Source organism: Eriocheir sinensis, chromosome 4, assembly GCF_024679095.1.
Source record: "Eriocheir sinensis breed Jianghai 21 chromosome 4, ASM2467909v1, whole genome shotgun sequence".
Classification (NCBI taxonomy): domain Eukaryota; kingdom Metazoa; phylum Arthropoda; class Malacostraca; order Decapoda; family Varunidae; genus Eriocheir; species Eriocheir sinensis.
In genome coordinates, this window is record NC_066512.1 from 24281607 (window position 1) to 24303268 (window position 21662).

General features: G+C 43.6%; 2 protein-coding genes across 6 annotated transcripts in view; one reads left to right on the forward strand and one right to left on the reverse strand.

The window, feature by feature from the left end:
* The window catches only part of LOC126980641 (integrator complex subunit 6-like), a 28905-nt gene extending 20714 nt beyond the window's left edge, over positions 1 to 8191 (forward strand). For 2 of the 3 annotated variants that reach the window (XM_050830744.1, XM_050830751.1), the window contains 6 exons: positions 875 to 1035; positions 1905 to 1985; positions 2360 to 2452; positions 2602 to 3148; positions 3608 to 4084; positions 6477 to 8191. In XM_050830744.1, coding sequence (XP_050686701.1) covers positions 875 to 1035; positions 1905 to 1985; positions 2360 to 2452; positions 2602 to 3148; positions 3608 to 4084; positions 6477 to 6694 — 1577 coding nt within the window. In that variant the 3' untranslated portion in view covers positions 6695 to 8191. The remainder of the gene's footprint in view (positions 1 to 874; positions 1036 to 1904; positions 1986 to 2359; positions 2453 to 2601; positions 3149 to 3607; positions 4085 to 6476) is intronic. The other variant, XM_050830749.1, reaches the window with a different exon arrangement.
* A 104-nt stretch (positions 8192 to 8295) lies between these two features.
* The window catches only part of LOC126980665 (mitochondrial glutamate carrier 1-like), a 24768-nt gene continuing 11401 nt past the window's right edge, over positions 8296 to 21662 (reverse strand). For all 3 annotated transcript variants that reach the window (XM_050830765.1, XM_050830776.1, XM_050830784.1), the window contains exons 4-8: positions 19099 to 19248; positions 18373 to 18506; positions 17078 to 17269; positions 16682 to 16838; positions 8296 to 15894 (exon numbers count right to left, since the gene is read on the reverse strand). In XM_050830765.1, the coding sequence (XP_050686722.1) occupies positions 15753 to 15894; positions 16682 to 16838; positions 17078 to 17269; positions 18373 to 18506; positions 19099 to 19248 (775 nt within the window). In that variant the 3' untranslated portion in view covers positions 8296 to 15752. The remainder of the gene's footprint in view (positions 15895 to 16681; positions 16839 to 17077; positions 17270 to 18372; positions 18507 to 19098; positions 19249 to 21662) is intronic.

Sequence of the window (21662 nt, forward strand, 5' to 3'; positions counted from 1 at the left end):
CTTCATACTTCATACTTTCTTCATACTTCATACTTTCTTTCATACCATCTTCTGCAAGGTCTGGTGGTGGCGTCCTCATCAGATTTGTGGAGACAAAATTAATGTCATGCTTTCACCTCACTTCTCTCTCTCTCCTTCTCTGTTTACTGCCACACTTTCTCTAAACATTGCCACACTTCTCTTTCTCTGTTTAATGCCACATTTTCTTTTTCTCTATTTATCGCTGCACTTTCTCTCTCTCTCTCTCTCTCTCTCTCTCTCTCTCTCTCTCTCTCTCTCTCTCTCTCTCTCTCTCTCTCTCTCTCTCTTTCTCTGATTAATGCCATACTGTCCTTCCTGCTCTCTCTTTCTCTTATCAATGCCACACTTCCACCTTATTTCTCTACCTCTCTCTCATAGATTGGGTTGATAATATTTTTCCACTAGCCGGCAAAGATTATACAGTGCTAATTTTTAAGTCTGCAACCTTTGATGAGCTAAATTCTATGAAAATAAGATTGTGTTAGGGAGAGGCATTGAAGGGATTGAGGAAGGAGTGGAAATTCAGATTGATGCTGATACAGTAGTGGATGTTTGTGCTCCAGGAACTTCTCAAAAATCCCATTGATGCCTAGAACCAAAAACAAAACAAAAAATTAATGATAAAAAAAAAAAAAAAATATATATATAAAAAAATAAATAAAAAATAAAATAAATAAATAAAAACACCTTTGTATCAGCCTCCATTTGAATTACATGTGGCTTTTTAGGTGGTAACAATAAGGCACCAGTGATGAAGTTGGCCAAACTCTTCTATGTCACTGGGTCTCCTTTGCCCTCCAGTGATATATAAAGGTGGATTGTAGCTTTACCTCTCTCTCCTCTTACCCCGCAGACCAACTTGGGCATCTACGAGACCAGGTGACAGAGTACCCAAGCTTCGTGCTAGCGGTGCGGGAGGGGGAGGTCAGCCCACAGATGTACAAGAATCCTTTTGACATCCCTCGGGTCCAGCTCCTCGACCAGCTCACCCGCATGAGAGCAAACTTCCTGCAGGTGGGTCATTTGGTGGACGGTATGAGTTCTTCCTTTTGGTGTTCTTTCCCTTGTCCATTTCTGCAGTCTGATACTTTTTATTTATTTATATTTTTTTACAACAAAGGAGACAGCTCAAGGGCACAAAAAAAGGAAACAATAATAAAATAAAAAAAGCCCGCTACTCGCTGCTCCTACAAAAAAAGAATCAAAAGAGGTGGCCGAAAGAGAGGTCAATTTCGGGAGGAGAGGGCAGCAAGGTCAATTCTCATGCACTTTATTCAGTCTTTACACAACCCAAGGAATTTGTGATGGAAGTGTAGCCTACCCAGTCCTACTCACTTGATCATCTCCCACAATCTCATTCTGTGCCATCCACGCCATCCCACACATCACCAGACACAAGCGCTCACTGTCCCTCTTCTTGTTACACACAAATGCTCTCCCATCTTAATCATCTCCCAGTCTTGTTCAATGCCACGAGCTCTTCTGGTTAATGTTCTTTCCTTTATCCATTTTTGCAGTTTACTTTGGTTTGGTAGAAAGTGAGACAAGTTTTCTTTGGTTTACATCTCGGTTGGTTTTATTTCTGATGTAATTGCCTGGGTAGCTTCATTATAGTTTTACACATTATTTTAAGAATTCTTTGGGTGGTGGACAGTATGATTTTTTTTGTAATCAATGCTTTTTCTACATCCATACTTAATTTTATGTTGGAAATAGATGATACAGCTTTTCTCTTTGGTTTATTGGTCATTTGTTTTTGTTTTTACCTGGTGTGATTACCTGGGAAGCATCATAGTTGTTTTGTGCATAATTTTCTGGCTGGTGTTTGTGTATCATCACTCCAACAAGCAGTGCGTTGACCAGAACATTTTTTCCCTCAACAGTCCTCCTTGACATTGCTTCTCACCGACCGTGACCTCGACCAACTCCACTGTCGCCCCATCAGCCAAATGGGCAACTATCAGGTGAGCAACACCCCCCTGTCCCCTTCCTACTTTTGTTCTGTTAGATAATGTATTTATAAACTGGCATGTTCAGAATGGAGGAAAGGCTTCAAAAAGGTATTTTGTTGTTAGTTTCCGATAAGGGAAGTTAAAACATCCATCACCTGCTGTGTTGAAGTGTATTGTCTTATGTAAGAGTTCTTCAAATGGTGTGACTTTGAAAAAGACAATTTATTCGTTGTTAAAGTAGTTTTTAATAAGAAAAATTATAACACCCATCAGTATTGTGTTGATATGGATTATCTTGTGTAAAAGTTCTTAGAATGGCACCTTGTCGGATAAAATGATGCATCATAATCAATAGTTAATCTCCCCCCACTTTCTCCCCCTTCAAGGATTACCTAAAGAAGATGACGCCACCCCTGAGGGAGATTGAGTCCACCCCGGTCAGGCAACACATGTTTGGTAACCCTTTCAAGATAGACAAGGTCAGTTATTATTATCTCTGTTGTTAACATATTTATGTGTAGAAGTTTTCATCACGTTATCTCAGACTTCCTACAATTTTGTGTATGATGTGAACATATTTGTTTTGTGTGAGGAGGACGTCCTAACCTTACCCCTGGCACCCACACAGAAGATGTCGATGATGGTGGATGAGGCAGATGTGGACCTGATGGGTGCTGGCGGTGGTGCCAGTGGCGGTGGCCGGGGCTCCAAGAGGCCAGCAGAGGCCCAGGCCACAGCCGGGCGGCCTAACAAACGGCGTCGCGGCCCGCTGCCCCATGACTTCACGCTGTCAAGGGTGCGGAGGAGCCCCACCTCCACCCCCTGCACCAGCCCTGCCTCAACCCCTCCCTCTAGTCCCTGCCCCTCCCCCACCCCCTCCATAAGCCCCCCAGACTCCCCCCTGCCCCCAAGGGTGGAAGAGAGGGTGGTTGAGCCCCGGCCAGAGATGTCCCCTGTCCTCCAAAGACCCGAGAGGCCGGACACGCCCATCTTCCAGCCTGGGAGTTGCTACGGCGGGACGCCCGCCATCCCCAATGCTGCCTACTCCCCCGGCATCATGAGTGTGTCCCCGCCTGGCTCCCCCAACCCTGCCGCCTCCCCTGCCCCGCCGCCCCCCACGGAGGAGCGGCCGCCTCACCTGCTGCCAGGCGACTCTCACCCGATGCTGAACGGGGGTAAGGCTCGATAGTTCTGCTGAAGATTTTTGGACAGTTTGTATCCACCACTCCACTTAGTTCTCAGAATGAAAAAAAACTTGAAAAATTGAGCAGAGATATACAAACAGAAATATATCTTATCTCCAGACAATAGTTAAGTATTGTACTTCACATAAATTTCCCCTGGTATTGTTTTCTGATCATATGAGTGCTGATTAGAATGCTGCACATGAATTGGTTTTGGTTCACAAGTGTTATTGTTTTTTCATCAGTTAGAGTTATTGTAGGTTGTCTTGGAGCACATCCAGGCTTGATGCACTGAATAGTCATGGCTTTGTCTGACTTATAATATGCAGACTTGACTAAGTGAATCATATTGACACCATAAGTGCATCTCAATTTTTTGGTTGTGTACTGAATGCACTGTGATTGTTAGCGAGTCTGTAAAACCTTAATTTCACACTTCATTTCCACCAGATGTTATTCCACCGCCGCCCTCCTTGCGGGATGAGGAGGTGGGCCTAAGCGCTGGCAGCCCAGGCAGCAGCCTGGACGCCTACGAAACAGACTACGAGAGCCTCACCCCACCCCCCAGCCTCACCTCGCCCCCTAGCCTCACCCCGCCCCCCGAGGAACCCAGCGAGGAGCCTCCAGAAAAGAATGGCATTGTTCTCCCCAACGAGCAGCGGAGAGGATCAGTCTCTGCCCCCGTCAACTCCACCACCTCCCCCATATCTGCATCCACCACTGTTACCTCCAATACCACCACCACCACTGCCACCACTGCTGCCACTGTCACCAACACCTCCACTACCACTACCACCACCACCACCACTACCACTACCAACACCACTCCTGCTGCTCCTCCCCCACCAGCTGACACACAGGCCACCAAGACTTACAACAAGGAGCTGAAGATGATCTGCTTCAAGCTTGTGAAGAAGCCAGGAAGAGGTAAGGGCGTTGTTCTTCCTTGTCTTCTCGTTTAACATTCTTATTTTCCCTTGTGGGGTTGGAGGAGGTAAGGACTTTGCATTACTAACTTGCATTAACCTGGTAGCAGCGGGGATCATGTTTCTTAATGGTCCCTCCAAGTGAGAAAAATGAGAAAAAATCACCCCTCACACAAACCATTTCATAATATATATCAAAGCATTTGTGATCAGATTATGTATCATCTATTTTGGGGGGTTTATATCATGGCACAAATTTGGCCTGTCGCTGCTAGTGGGTTAAACACTAACTTGGGAGATGGGGAGAGGGAGGGAGGGAGGAGGAGGAGGGAGGGGAAAGGTGGAGATAAGGGCACAGCTATAGCTTTGGGGGTTTGGGTGGCTTGGATTTAATATCAGGGTATTTTGAGGGGGCCTTCCAGCTCCCTCAAATTACTAACTTTAGGGCCCCCTTCCAATGGAGGTCCAGATATTGTAGCATTTTAAAATTTCCCCTAGCTATGTTACTGGGTTGAAAGCTGGGTGTAGGAGTAAAGGGAGGGACTAGGAGGGATTTTGTGTCAGTCTGTTAGGAGTCATGCAAGAACCAGCAGGTAAGGGAGAGGAGCAAGCATTAGTCTTGGGAGGGTTGGAAGGGTGAGAGGTCATAGGAGGGAGTGAAACAGAGGCAATGCTCTTGAACCTTACTTCTTCGTGTGTCATTACAGTTATGATAATATTCATACAGTTGTCAAGGATTTGGGCAGGAGCTGATCCATCATGATGTGGAATGCAGCGTCATCAACTTCCCCAAGCTGTTTTTCCCCTCCTTCCTGTTCATGTTTTTTCTTTGGGTAACTGGGGGATTTATCCTCCCAGGGGTCCTGTGTCCCTGCTTTATGGTTAGAAGTCAGTCTGTTATTCCAACCCCTGATTTGGGTTGGTTCATGGGAAGGGTTTGCACCCCCTCCCCCACAACAAAACCCTTACCCTGCCAAAAACAAATAAAAAAGTAGAAGTCGGGATTGTAGTGGGAGCCTCGACCCTGATCTGGTTTTGCAAGGGGGCCTTATTGTGTGGCAAGCTTCCTCAATGCATCTGCATTGGGCAAGCCTGCTGTCAGTGACGCATACTGGCAAAGTCTACGGGACCCCTGCATCTTGAAGAGGAAGGGCTTAACCTTCAATTAACCTTTGGAGGGCTCTGTGTGTGGGCTCCTGGAACATCCTGAACCTCTTGGAGGATCACTGACTGCCCTACCCATCAGATGAGCTCAGAAGGGTGAGGGTGCACATGGTGGGACTCTCTGAGACGAGGAGGCCTGGCAGTGGCGAAATCAGTAGTATTGGGTACACCTATAACTGGTCTGGCATGAGCAATGGTGTCTGTCTTAGAACGGGTAGCTATGGGCATCTCCTGCCAACTGCAGCCATTTGTGGTGGTGGTTACTCTGGTTGATGAGCGTATAATGTGAGTTAGGCTGAAGCACACCTTTTACTGCAACCTGGTACCATTCCTCCTAACTGGAAGAGGGGGTTGGTCGTCCCTATCTGGAGATGGAGAGGGGACTGCCTGGACTGCAACAACTTCATTGATATTAAGCTGCTCAGTGTGTCAGACAAAGTCCTTGCCTAGCCATTGCTGATGTGGATTTGCAGCCAGCTGCTGAAGATGCAGAAACCTAAGCAGTCTGGGTTCATGCCTGGTAAGTTACCAACTGACCATATCTTAGTGCTTCACATACTGGTGGATTGCCAATGTGAGATTCAGCAGGGAATGCTTGCAGCCTGTGTTGATCTTGAGAAGTATTTGAATCAGTGCATTGCAAGGTTTTCTGGGATCTCCTGCAGCTCTGTTGCTTTCCTGCAAGGCTTGAGCCTGGAGGAACCCCTGGGTTTGGCGTTGTAGGGTGGGCATGGTGACATGCCCCCTGGCGTATACCCCAACTGATTGATTGATTAATTGTCAAGGATCATGTATGTTTTGAATGTCTTGTGTTGTCTTTCATCCATTGCTGTTTCCTCTTTGCAAGTGTCATCCTCTGGCCTTCCCCAACAGACGGTCTTCTCAGTAGGGATGGATATGCTCACCATAGCATTTCACATTCACCATTTCATTTGTTGTCAGCCATTGCCACTCAGCGCCGTATTTTTAAACATTTCGGCGTCCAAGCACATATATTTGACAAGGCTTTCTTAGGAGTTTGGGACATTTCCACTGGTAATTTAATGACCTGGTAGTAGTTTGACTCTTCTCCTGTATCATGAACCAGGAAAAACACTCACTAGAACCTGATTAATCTCCTTTTTGGCCTTTGGAAATAGGTGATGTGAGAGGAGGAAGCATCTGACAATACCAACTTCAGTCCTTCCACAGCATGGTCCTCATGGTCACAGCTCTGCTTTACCTTTCAGACTTCCGGACGCTGTTTGACCAGCTGAACACGGTGCAGGGTTCCTACGAGTCCCGGCTCAAGATGGTGCGGGAGGTGGTGCATGAGGCTGGCAGGTTCAAGCGGCACTCCCTGGTCAAGCTCCTCACCCAGTTCCTAGACTCCATGATGACCTCTGAGAAGGGCGGAGTGGCAGCAGCGACCCGGCCTAGCGTGAGGGTCAACGGCCACAGCAGATAAGGGAGGCGTGTTCTGAGCCCTGTGTTGTGTTGAGTGCATGACAGTACAATGAGGAGGAGGAGGAAGACTGTGCACTATTGTGTGTGCCATTAAAGTATACACACACAGACAGACACAGTGAGGGATGGGACCCGGTAAACACATGGCTCCCTCAGTGGCCTCCTCCTGCCGAGCACTGCCGAAGTCTTGAGTGTGGCTGGACATGGGGAGTGTGTCTGTTTTACTGAAGTTAATCTTTTTACAATAATGGATGTAAAAACAACCATGCTAAGTAAAGAATGCATAAAAGTCAGGCAATGTCTTCATGAAAAGGTCATCAGTTTTGTAAGCTTCTGTACACATTCACTGCCATGCCCACATGAGCGTGAGGTGAGGTTTTAGTTAAATTAATTGGTGTACAAGATGACAGACATTACGTAGGAAGGTATTTCTTATGATGATTTTCTCGGTTATGTGTTAACACGATGCAAAGCCATGGAAGTGATTTTCCATAAACATTCTAGCATAACAAAGGAAACCAATTGTCAGGATAGTTTGAATGTTATGAGGCCTGCTGTCATTAATGTTCAGTACTAAATTTAGTATATATTTTATGACCTACAGTGCCATCTGTTTTACTTTTCAAGAAACCAGACTGTTATAATATTGTTACCTGTTTTTATTAATTTTATTCCCGTCAAAACTTGTTTTAATCTTTGCCATCAACACATTTAAAGCTTAGGTTGGTAGGAGACAAAAGTTGATGCAGGGAACCTGTAGGTAATGGCACATGATGGATTTTAGTGATGAAAATTTGAGATTTGTAAGTTTGGGTGCATGAACATGGAAACAAATTGTAGAATACACAGAAATGATTGTAATAGAAAACTTAATGGCAAAAATTACAACTACCAGCAATGGCCGGACAATAATTGGGAACACCGGCATGTGGAGATTGAAACCACATGATTATGTGCATCGTGGCACTCAGCAGCAGGAAGTGTGGAATTGAAGTCTTCATGGGTGGTGCCAGGTTAAGAAGAGTGCAAGTGGGCTTGAAAGGGTTTGCTGGGCCTAAGAGGCACTCAGCATGCCCAGACATCCTGTCTTGAGGCAGCCGGCTGGTGGCTGGCTGCCAGGGAGAGGGGTCCTGACAACAGTGTTATTGTAACCCATCTGGAGTATTTTTGCTACAAATTATAAGGTTTCTTGAGCCCCTCAACTTGTAAATCTCCTATTTTTGCATATAGTGGTATATAAAAAGAAAGATTGGATGTTCACTTCATCTGCATTATTTTTTTAGTGACAAGTAAATCTAGTCAGTGAACATTACTGAACTTATCTTGAGCCTGACGCCCATCATCATCTGCCCAAATGTTGCATTAGAACTGACACCTAAACAGTCTGACTCCCACGTGGATGACAGTGTACAGTCACATGACAAATGTTTGCTTTGTGATCGTTTTGTAAATATTGTGTATATTTATATTTTATATATGCAAATACAGTTGAACCTCAGTAATGTTATTTTATTGCCCTCTCATGACTCATCATGTCACTGTCCCCCTCTGGCAGCCTCGGGTCTTCTGGGAAGGAATCCAACAAGGTCACAAACATTTGAGTCACAGCAGTAACAATTATAATTTGTGGGTCTTGAATTCTCACATGAAGAAATATTTCATTGGAACATTGTTTGGCAACTGTAAATACCTAGATTATGAATTTTTTGACATAAATCAACATCAGTGCACTGCTTTTAGTAATAGTAAATGTTCTTCCTAATATGACATTTCCACAGTAATTTTAAGACATTATTTGTTCACCTAATACTGACTTGTGCCAGGAAGTCTGATGCACCAGAAATCTGTCATTGTCTTTAGACCAAAATGTCCCTGACAACACCCGCACGACGGAGACAGGTTTCAATGGTGCCCCAGAACACATTCCTCCTCTGATGTATTAATAATCATGATATAATTTTACTGTGTATTGAGTTACAGGAGAACACCTCCAGACAATGTAATTGTTCAGTACAAATATTTCTGTTACAAGCTTTTTAAGACAGGAAATTTATAACATTATATTCACTGGGTGTTAGTGGGTGATAAGTAATCATGCTTGTGTGGAGCATCATGAAGCAGACTTTAATACCATTACCAGTATTGGCAATGTGCAAATCATATGTGGAAGACTACTTACTCTTTATCAGTACCCATGAAGGCACTTTCTTATGTACAAGTACTTTAACAAAAGCATTAATGAAAGTAAAGTGCATGAGCAACACAGTTGCTGATGGAAGAACAGAACAGAAGTCATCTGACACCTGGCGGGAAGCAGCAGGTGTCCGGTGCGGCAGGTGCCTGGACGTTCCCTGACAAGGGTGAGGCATCACCCTGTGTCTGTCTTTTACACCGGTACAGGAAGCGCTTGCCATCACAAAAAGAACCACGCAAAGCTGCCATTAACATTACTCCTAAAACACTGAATATCACTAAATAAAAAACTTCCGTCAAAATAATAGCACAGGATCCTCTTGGCAATTATGTACAGGGCCAAGAATCCTGTGCAAACTTGGCTCATCCCTTGAGTCCTGCAGGACGTGGGATGAGCCAGTCTTGCCATTATAAAACATGAAGCCAAGCAAGGCCGTGAGGAAGACAAATTGTGTGAAATGAAAGAATTGGCTGCAATTTTTTTTAGCATTAAAAAACATAGCAATGAATGGTAAAATAATAATAATTTTTGTCTGTCATTTGGTGCATGAAGAAGTTTGAAGTTACTGTCAGTTTTCCAGTATCTTCAATGGGATCTGCAATGCCTGTCTTTGTTTGCCTTTAATATCTTGTTCCTAAACTGTTCATAGACATGCAGCAAATTATTGTCACAACCACTTCTCTATTACACAACCCCATTATACATTGGTAAACACCTGACACTCTATATAATATACTCTATAGTAAGTAGCATTAACTAAAACATCCAATCATATATATATATTTATGTATACTTGTGTTCTCTTCTAAAATAGTACCTCTGCAATATTTTTATGGACAAGCACACACGTCCTCTCCTAGCATGAGGGTTCACCAGCTGCTACGCGGATCAAGACCCTGAAGGTGACCACACAGCATCACACTCACAGCTCCTCTGTTGGGCGCACTACACCACGGACGGCACCAGATTTTTTAAACATCATATTAGTATTTATTAACAGTTCTGTGGCTAGTTTGTCTTTTTACTCTCATTGTTGGGACAGTTAGTTGGAAGTGTTTGATTTTCACAAAGTTGAGTAAAAAGTGCTATAGAAAAATCAGTAAAACCAATTAACCATGCCTTGAAAAACGAGTCAAAAAAGACAAATCAGCCACATTGTTGTTGACGAAGACTAATACCTTTGAAAAATCCGGCGCCTGTCACACACGACATCCTTTAAAGTGTGGGACAGCCAGGACCTGACCGTGCCATCCACCTCAAGTGTGTCCCCATGTAGCATCACACCTTTACATGGAAACACCGATCAACACCCCAACACTCAACACTCAGCACAACACGTACACAACAGCTGGAGATGTTGGTGGACATGCACACATACACTCGGAACACCCCACTCAACACTACATACATTCTTAATTTCTAAGTGCTGTGAAGAAGTGCCAATGTAACAAGTGCGCACGGAATACTTATTTATAATGGAGTCATGGATTTATTTTTGGTCATGCAGGTCAATATGAAAATATGTGTAATGTGTGGTATGCAATATATGTACCAACGGGACTCTGCTACTTACAGCTTATTTATACTGCACCGTGAATACTTATTGAAGCTTCCTTAAATTGCACTTGGAATACTGGAGCTGTTTTTATGGATTACTCTAGAGCTGAACTGTAACACTGATGTGGCATTGAGGAACAGATGCCAGGGTGGTGCTGAAGGTTCAACAACACACCACACGGCAGAGGCTCAGGGTGTCAGCAATGATCACAGCCAGTCATGGATTCTTGGCTGTCAGTGGCATAAATGAGTACTAGATTTGGTTTTCCTGAACAGCACTCAAAACATTAGTTATAGGCCACAGGCAGCCGGTCTTTGCCATGCAGGTTGGGAGATGCAGGTTTTGGAATTTATACAGACATGGCCAGACAGTCACACAAGATGGTTTGGACTACACAGTGAGGCAAGCCTGGCTGTGAGGTGAAATAGCCAAATATGGATCATCCTGACTACAGGACTAAATGATTGTGTTTCAGCACTTGGATATAGACCCACTAAGTCAACCCTGACCATAGTAAGGAAGGTAGAGCTGGGGACATACGCTGAAAAATCTGCGTGTTGCCTCGGTTTTCATTAACCCCTGAGCCTGGGTTGAATAAATTTTGTCAAGTATTACTCATATTACTGTTGGATGCATCACAGTATGCATCATGGTGTGCAATGTGTACCTTACAACACACAGACCTGCATGGCCGTGCTGGGTACAGACGAGGCACTTACTTGTCACAGCACTGATCTACAGGCTTGCTGGTACTGGTCACACGTACAGCATCTCTACACAACACAGACCTAACTACACATATCCTCGAGGGCTGAAGGAAGCAAAGGTTCAGGTTATCTTGCTGATATGACATACGGTTCTACTGAACTGTATCATCAGAAGACACACAGCTCAGGTTTCTTTTTGAGCACCAGAACTCTTTAGTGTTCAAGCTGATTCAACAAAGAGTACCATTACATGTACAATGGGTAAAAAAAATCTGTTGGCATAATCTTTCAAAATAACACACAAATAACAATTATAACAGATGTATCATACAGATCATTAAAAATCTTTAAAAAATTTCCCGTGAAATTAAAAACACACGAGTGACTATTTAACATGAAACTCATATACAGAAATATCTACATTCACATTTCCAGCTATTCATCTTTTAACATGAAACTCAAACAGAAATAACTTTATAAATACAAGTCTATATGACTGCAAAACTAGGGAAAGAAAGGGGTTAACTTGTGAGAGAAAAAGGTGTGTTATCAATATTTCTCCAAGTGGTGTGAAGCATGAAGCATGGGCAAGGAAACCAAGTCTGTCCAACCCCATAAGGAAAAATAAGGACGTTAAATGAAGAAGAGACAAGGAAACCAACTACAACATGACAAGCAGCTAGGCAGTGAAGGACTACAATGATTAGTCGGCTCAGTGGAGGGACTCTGGACTATGGACTACTGGAGTCACGTGTATTGCCTCGTAGTAACTGATGGGAGACTGCCGGCCGAGGTCACTGAGGTGTGGGTGTGGGTATTGGTGTTGGGGGTGGATTTAGGGAGCATTTCTTAGTTATTATACTGAGGGGAACTTTGTGAACTTTCATTTAGCAGTTGAATCACCTCATCACCAACATTACAGTGACTTGTATTGCACTGAGCTGCCCCAACACACCACCCCCACACCACACCACACTTGGGCAGGCCAGTTAGCTCCTTCGATCGGCTAGATGGCATCTTTTATGAGCCCAGAATCTACTGTGACCCTTCCTGTTAGTCTATTAGAATGATTTGATTAGTATTTTCATATTATTCTATTGAATCAAATTTATCTTTATTGCTATTCTGGGGTGGGTGACTCTCTTAGGCAGCTCAGGTGATGGGTGAGTGAGTGAGTTGATGGGAGAATAAGTTGCGTCAGATCAGAATCAATATGGCACTGATAAGATTATAGTTATTCTTTTGTCTGAGCAAGCTATGTATACTTAAACATCTGGATTTACAGGACAACTTTTAGGGACTATGAGCATCACTGAGTTTGTCTTCCATAATGCGTCAACAAAGAGTCAGCGCTGAGTAGGGTCTTTAAATCATGGATCCCTTTAAATTCGACCCACCGAGTAGACATGACTCAAAAATGACGACCTCCAGCGGACAGAAACATTCTTCTCCCTCAGCTACAGATCAAACTATTATTTTGTACTACAGTTGGGATGCAATCTTGGGGAACGGAGATACATGACCTACAACTACTTAAAACAGCATAGCACAGCACAGCACAGCACAAGGAAGCACAGCAGCCTGACCAGCACTAATATCGCAGCGTGAGGTTTGATTCCTGGCTAGTCTTGGGTGACGTTCCCCTAGGCAGCTGGGGTGAGGGTGAGTGAGTGGGGTGGTGGGAGAATAGGCTGGGTCAAGTATCAGAAGCAATATGGCACTGTGGTCAGGTGGAGGTCAACAGTAAGGTGTAGAAAGGAACAAGAGACACGGAAATGTAGAGGTAGGGTGGAATAGACACAGGGGGTAGAGGAACAAGATGTGCTGATGTATTGGGAGGTGATGTGATAAAGGAGAGAACTGTAAGCTATATGGCACTGTGGGCAGGTAAAGGTAAACAGTAAGGTGAGGGAAGAGGGATGTCAATGTGTCCAGGTAAGGCAGGATAGCTGGTGGAGGTGACGGAAAAAGACCAGGTGGTGTACGGAGAGGTGATGTGATGAAGGAGAGAACTGTAGGCTATATGGCACTGTGAGCAGGTAAAGGTAAACAGTAAGGTGAGGGAAGAGAGATGTCAATGTGTCCAGGTAAGGCAGGATAGCTGGTGGAGGTGACAGAAAAAGACCAGGTGGTGTGCGGAGAGGTGATGTGATAAAGGAGAGAAGAACTGTAAGGGCACTGTGGTCAGGTGAAGATAAACAGTAAGGTGAGGGAAGAGGGACACGACGCTGCATGGGAAAGACACAGCGATGTATGGAGTAAGGTGTGGTAAGGGAAAGACAAGGTGCTGTATGGGAAGGTGAGCAATATGTCACTGTGGTCAGGTGGAGGCAGACAGCAAAGTGAAAGAAGAGAGACACTTTGATGTAAGGGAAAGTCACGGCAATGTACGAAGGTGAGGTGAAAATAAAGGACGCTATATGAAAAAGAATAAGTAGTAAGGTGGAATAGACGTTGGGGGTGAAAAAAAGGACATGGTGCTGAATAAAGTGATGTGGTAAGGTAGAAAAAAAAGTAAACTATAATGGGATGTTTAGACTAAATGAAGGAAAAGTGTGGTGGTAACTCTGCTTGCCTGGGTAAAAATATAGTACTATACATCCCCTCCGTGATTAGTTTCATTGTTATTACTCTTTTATATACACATGCACATACACACACACACAACTCAATTTAGAACCTGAATATACTGAACACATGCACATGCCATATACACAGGAAGAATGGAGAGGAGAAAAAATGAGAGGAAATAAAACGGATTTCTTTTATAAACTGGGACAGAGAGAAGTAGGTAGGGAGGGAGCACAGCCAAGGGACAAGTGCAATGGAGGAAAGAAAACAACGGCACTCTTTACGTGAAGCTCGCTGGGAATGTTTAATACTCACCCTCGCTTTGCCACGACTCTTCTCCGCACATTAAAGAGAATCCCCCGAACATTACACGACCGTTCCTCAGTGTTGGCAGCCCTGAATATTAGCTAGGCCATTACGATAACTCTCCACACACTAAACAGAATCACCCATACATTAAACGGCCTTCCCTCAGTGTTAGTAGCCTATGTTATTCATCTTGACCTTCACAATAACTATCCAGACATTGACCAAAATAACCCAAACATTATATTGCCTTTTCTCAGTCAGTGTTAGAAGTCTATATTATTTACCTGGCCCATCATATTAACTTTACACATTGACGAAAATCACCTAAACATTACGTAGGCCTACAGTATTCGCCTGGCCATCACTATAACTATTTCTTCTTTTTATTCAGCTCCTATTTACTTCCTCTTCCACGAACCACATGAGGCGTGCAATGACGGAGGAGTTTAAGGGTGTCATGATAACGTAATGGTATAGTACTTTGCTTTCTTTCATCAGGCATTTTTGTTTTCATTTATTTTTGCCGTTGAGCTGCTTCCTTTACTGTAAAAAAAGTAAATCCCTTAGTCATGACACACCTCATATATCTACCTTTTCTGACACCTGTTTCTTGCCCTCCATCCGGCCTCCACACAAGACCATACTCTCTTACGATGCACCTTTCTCTCTCTCCTCAAACATTTGCTCCTCTGTCTTACTCATTCAAACTGTTCTTGCAAATGATAACGTAACAATTTGATAGATTTGACAACTCATATATTTATCGATCTTTTCTGTCAACTGTTTCTTACTCTCCATTCAGCCTTCAACACAAGACCAAATTCTCGTATGGAACATCTCTCTCTTTCTCTTCTAACACTCATTCCATCTCACTCATTCAAACCGCTCTCGAGAACAGTAACGTAACAATTTGGCAGAACATTCAGCACTTCAGTAACGCAATATCTCCTTTAATACCAATTAGACTCAGGATCCCAGCAAGAAGTTTGGCATACCGATTTCTTAATACTGACTGAAGCAAAAGCTAACTCGTCAATGGGTGCACATAAAAAGTGTCGGTTAAATCTTTCAGTAAGCGAGCTGAAACAATACTAGTTAGAATACTGCACGAAACACATGATCTGCAGTAGTAGGTGGCTGCAGGGAAATACTGAGCAAACCCATCTTAAGAGAACAAGGACCACACGGCAGAACGAAATAGTACAGTCTGCAATAAGTGCAACTGAATACTGAGCAAACCCATCTTAGGAGAACTAGGACCCAGACAGATCTCTTGTATGGCAACTCCAGCTAAATACATAACCCGGTGCATCAGTAAGAGAGTGCAAATAATACTCCAACAACCTGCTATGCTCGGGAAAGTTACCGTTCATGTGACTAGCAGCTGCATTGTCTCTGCATGGTGCGAAGGTTCTGAGCATTCTATCGCCAGTCTTAAGCTGGCACCCACACCACGCAGAAATGACACAGATGAGACGATAAAGATGCTTGTCACGTGAACGGTAACTTTCCGTGCATAATCCAAGACTCAAATACTGCATGAACACCTTCCACCTCACCTGAACCTGTCCATCTGTCCGTTTGTCTACCTTGTTTGAGCTTGCCAGAGTCTTTGGGGGCATGACGAGAGCTGCTGCCGTTCCTATCCCTGCTACTGGTGCTACTGTTCTTGTTGCTGCTGCTGTTGGTGGTTCTCCTACTTCTACTGTTCTGACCCCCTTCACTTCTTGTAGCCCAGGATGGCCTCGCCCACGCCAAAGTAGTAGACCATCTGGGCGATACCGAAGAGCGGCGCGATGACGATCATTCTGCAGGCGCCTCCCTTGAAGAACGCCCGCGGCCCCTCCTGTTTGATGATGGTGCTGTGGAAGAGAGAGGTGGTGGTTGGGCTGAAGCTTAAGAGTTCACACATGGTGGGTCTTGTTTTCCTTCATTCATCTTACATAATTTACCTTCACAATGCAAGTCTTGTTTTCCTTCATTCATCTTACATAATTTACCTTCACAATGCAAGTCTTGTTTTCCTTCATTCATCTTACATAATTTACCTTCACAATGCAGGTCTTGTTTTCCTTCATTCATCTTACATAATTTACCTTCACAGTGCAGGTCTTATTTTCCTTCACTTACCTTACATTTTTTCTTTCCTTAGATTACATATCATAGATTTAATCAATGCAGTGACAAGAATCAGTCCTTCCCTTATCCTACAATATCATAACCTCCTTCCTTCCTCTGCAAAACAGTGGTTAGCGTAAATGACTGCAGATCTGCGGGCCTGGGTTCAAATCCCGGCATGGGCAGTCAGCGTGCAGCTCGCCCAACTGTTCATCCTTCCCTTCTGAATGATTGAAAAATGGGTACTCGGGGAATACTGGGGAAGGTAAACTGTGGTAACCTGGGAATTCTGGGGAAGGTAAACTGTGGTAACCTGGATGTCATCAATGGGTTCTCTCCCACCAACGGGATGGAGATCAGCACTGCCGTCACGCACAGGTATAGCGTATGCTCCAAACTTTACCTTTTATCTTCCTTCCTTCCTCTCATAACATAATTCCTCTTCCCTGAACCCACTTTCTATCTCCCTTTCAAAAAATAGTCCTCTTCCCTCACCCTCCCTCTCCTTCTTTTCCCCGCCCAGACACTCACATTATAGCATCCACGATCCCTTTGTACTGCGTGTCTTGGGAGCCCTTGGTCAGCAGCTGCAGCCGGGTCTTCACCACATCGAAGGGGTTGACCGCCAGGGCTGCCAGCGATCCCGAAGCACAGCCGGCGAGGAAGGAACACCAGAACACCGCCTCGCCTGGGACATGAAGGCAAGGGTTAGTTAGTATCTTAAGGCAGTGCTGGTTGCGTGTTTCGATTAGCAGTGGTGGTTGTGTGTGTGTGTGTGTGTGTGTGTGTGTGTGTGTGTGTGTGTGTGTTATCATAAAAACAAACCATGTCCACATCCACACACAAACACCCTCCCACCATCTACAACACATACACACGCACACATCCTCCCAAAGAAACAACCTGACAACCAGCCCCAACACTCACCCGATCCATCAGACTTGCGCGGCCCAAGGGAGTTGAGGTGAGCGAAGAGCGGGAAGTAGACGACAGAGAAGGAGACGTCCCTGAGCATGGTGGCGGCAGTGCCCTTGTACAGGCCAACGATGCCCTTCTCCCGCAGCAGCCGCAGGGTGATGGAGGTGGCCGAGATCTTGGGGACAGTGGCTGCGTTACCGCCTGTGGGGAGAGAGGGAGTCTGCGTTGTTTATATTGCTTTGGTGGTCGTGGTTGGTGGTTCTGACAGACATGTATGAAGGATGTGAGACAGAAGACCTCTAGTGTGTGATGGAGGTGATCAGACACTGGGGAAGGTGGAGGGAGAGGAAGTTCATGTTGATCAGTTCTATATTGCACTGGTGTTGGTCCGAGGTTCAGACTTTTTACAACAAAAGTCGGCAAAAAAAAAAAAAAAAAAAAAAAAAAAAAACAAAGGCCCGCTACTTGCCACTCCCACAACAGAAGATAGTTTAGAGTGGCCAAACGAGAGGTCAATTTCGGGTGGAGAGGTGTCCTGACTAAGGGTCGTATTTTAAAACATTTCGTCGCCCAAGTGCACATATTTGACAGGGCTTTCCTATGAGTTGAGAGCATTTCCTGGAGTAGTTTTATGACCCTGGTGGTAGTTTGACCCTTCCTCAGTAGCATGAGCCTAAAGAAACACTCATTAGAACCTGACTGATCCCCTCTTTGACCTTTAGAGTTGATGTGAGAAGCAAAAGTGTCTTACAATGTTGACCTAAGACTCGAACTAAGACTTGGATTAGGATGTGGACTAAGATGCTGTGTGAGTGGAAGATGAGATAAAGAAGACCTCTACTAGTGTACGACAGAGGTGAAGCTGTGTGTTGTCAGTGTGCCAGGCTGTTAATGATTGGTGAAGTAGTGAAATGAATCTACATTTATACTTTACTACTGTGGGGTAAAACACTGACACACGACACTTGAAAACGTTTCCACTGAGGTTATCTATTTAGTCCTACTGATGTTTCTTTATGGTAAAGGACACAGCTCAAGGGAAATAAACAAAGACAGAAAAAAAAAAGCTCACTATTTGCTGCTCCTGGACAAGCAAACGGAAGGAGCGGCCAGACGAGAAGTATAAACATCTGAAGGAGCGTTCAGAAAGTATAAACGTCAGAAGTCATAAGTAAAGTAAACACCGGTAATTCTGTCATGAGGAACTACAATCACATCTACTTAAACTTATTCTTTGTTCACCTGACCACTTTTATGGTTTCCGACTATGCTGACCCCCCCCGCCCCCCTCCACCAATACTCACTAGCAACAGCCTGCGCAGCCACCCGTCCGGCGTCCTGCAGCTGAATCTTGAGCAGCTCCATGGGGGTGGTGACGACGATCTGGCACAGCCCCGCCAGGCCGCCCGCCATCATCTCGCGCTGGATGGGAAGCTTGCTGGAGACGGGGATGGAAAGGGAGGTACTGAGTAGGTGTGAGTGAGGGTGTACATTGGAAGTCACATAGCGCCGAGATGTCACAAGAGGAATAAGAATGTAGTGTTTTTAATCCGGTAGCTGCGGGGATCATGTTTCTTAAAGGCCCCTCTGAGTGAGAATAATGAGAAAAAATCATCACTCAAGCAAACCGTTTCATAATATAAATATCAACGCATTTGTGATCAGTTTATGCATCATCTATTTTGGGGGGTTTACATCATGGCAAAAATTTGGCCTGTCGCTGGTACACGGTAAAGTCACAAATTTGGCCCGTTGCTGCTACCGGGTTAAGAATCTCACCAGTTATGTGACTAAAGGATAAACTACCCGAAGGAAAATGCTGAAGTCTGACAACCATGGTAGAAAAAATTAAGCTTCACATGACTTTTTCTATTCGGGAGCAGTAGTTTGGTTTGCTACCTCTGATGAATGAAAATAAAAAAACAAATGAAATTGAAATGAATGATGATGAATAGAAAATCAAAGAAAATGAAAATATAGAAATAATAAAAATTGAAATAGGTGTGTCCCTCCCTACGTGGCGCACTCACCCTTCCTTGGTGGTGAGGTGGTGGCGGAAGAAGTCGTTGGCGGTGAGCTTGATGGCCTTCTCCGGCGTGATGAGGAGGATGTTCACCCCGGAGCCGCGGTACATCCCAAAGTAACCCTCCTGCCGGTAAGTCTTGCGGAAACAGTCCAGCCTAAGGAGGAGGAGGGGGGATCAATTATCATCATCAGTCTTCTTATTTTTCTTCTTAACATTATTATTATTATTATTATTATTATTATTATTATTACTATTATTATTACTATTACTATTGAGATCCATGAGATAATCCGATAATTCTGTCACAAGGAACTACAATCACATCTACTTAAACTTAATCTTCATTCACCTGACCTAAGATCTGTACTTCTGGGAAAATATTAAAGCTTGGAGCCATACTGTACACACACACACACACACACACACACACACACAGACCAGAGCAATCAGCAAACGCCATAAAAAAAATGTGGAATACAGAATGGAAAGTTTGGAAAGTGCAGATGAGATTTTTCAGGGGACGGAAGAGGGAAGGGAAGGGAACGAAAGGGAAGGGAAGGGAAGGGAATGAAAGAGAAGGGAAGGCAAGGGAATGAAAGGGATGGACATGTGGAAATGGTGAGTGATGGGAATGAAGGGTTGGGTAAGGGAGGGATGGATGGAGGGAGGGAGGGAGGGGAAGGTGCAGGCAAATAAATATGTTAAGGATAAAGAATAAGAGAAATCGCCCACAATGGAAATTCTGTCTGTCTGTCACTCTTTCTCTCTATCTTGGGTCTTAGTATTAAAACAAGCTTTAAAATAGTAGTAGTAGTAGTAGTAGTAGTAGCATAAGAAGTAGTGGGTAGTAAGGTCTTAAACTAAACAGGAGGTAGTGAATGCTTTTTATAATAGACAATTTGAAGATAATTTCCCCATAAGCTACAGAAATGAACGCCACTGGTAAAGGTAAACCACATGTTGCTCTCACACACAGACACTTATATTAAACACCGAACAATGGAAAACAGGAAAAAGAAAAAAAGAGAAAAAAAAAAGCATGATCCCGGGTGACTGGCTCAGTAAACAAACACTTAAAGCAGTAATTAGCCAACATTATCCAGCTTTCATGGCCCCATAATGGCATTAGACGCTCAATTTAGCCGCCTCTCAAAACATTATGCGGCAATGGAGAACGGGAAAAGGGAGTGACGGAATTAGAGCGACAGACTGAGCGCTTGTCTTAATATATTTCATCGGGATAGAAATAACAAAGGCAACCGAGAAGGGAAAAGTGAGTGATAAGAATTGAACGAGAGATTGAAGGCTTATTTTGACACACTCTGCTACAATTGAATGTGAGATTGAAGGCTTATCTTGACATACTCTGCTACAATTGAATGTGAGATTGAAGGCTTATTTTGACACACTCTGCTACAATTGAATGAGAGATTGAAGGCTTATTTTGACACACACTGCTACAATTGAATGAGAGATTGAAGGCTTATTTTGACACACTCTGCTACAATTGAATGAGAGATTGAAGGCTTATTTTGACACTCTCTGCTACAATTGAATGAGAGATTGAAGGCTTATTTTGACACACTCTGCTACAATTGAATGAGAGATTGAAGGCTTATTTTGACACTCTCTGCTACAATTGAATGAGAGATTGAAGGCTTATTTTGACACACTCTGCTACAATTGAATGAGAGATTGAAGGCTTATTTTGACACACTCTGCTACAATTGAATGAGAGATTGAAGGCTTATTTTGACACTCTCTGCTACAATTGAATGAGAGATTGAAGGCTTATTTTGACACACTCTGCTACAATTGAATGAGAGATTGAAGGCTTATTTTGACACACTCTGCTACAATTGAATGAGAGATTGAAGGCTCATCTTGACACAATCTGCTACAATTGAATGAGAGATTGAAGGCTTATCTTGACACACTCTGCTACAATTGAGTGAGAGATTGAAGGCTTATTTTGACACAATCTGCTACAATTGAATGAGAGATTGAAGGCTTATTTTGACACAATCTGCTACAATTGAATGAGAGATTGAAGGCTTATCTTGACACACTCTGCTATCGTGAAGAAATGAGAGGAGGAGCTTTTGTATTCACCTTAACGTATTTTGCTGTAATGAAAGAATAAAGTTCAAAAAGGTGATAAAGTACTGACCTTGATATAAATTCTGGGAAAGGACGAAGGGAGGGAGAGAGATGAAAAACAAGAAAAAAGGAAGAAAAAGACAAATGGCAGAAAAACGAGAAAAATAGCAACGAAAAAGATGAAAAACAAAAAGGAAAAAGAGCAAGAAAAAAAGACAGAAGGCAAAAAACAAGAAAAATAGCCCCCCTAAAAAAAAGAAGAAAAAAAAGAAAAAAAAGAAAAGAAAAACAGCGAAGAAAAAGATGAAAACAAACAAAAAGGAAAGAGAGCAAGAAAAAAAGACAGAAGGCAAAAAACAAGAAAAATAGCCCCCCCCCAAAAAAAGGAGGAAGAAAAAGATGAAAAAAAAAAAATAATAATAATAATAATAATAAATAAATACATAAACAAGAGGTAAACAAAATCAG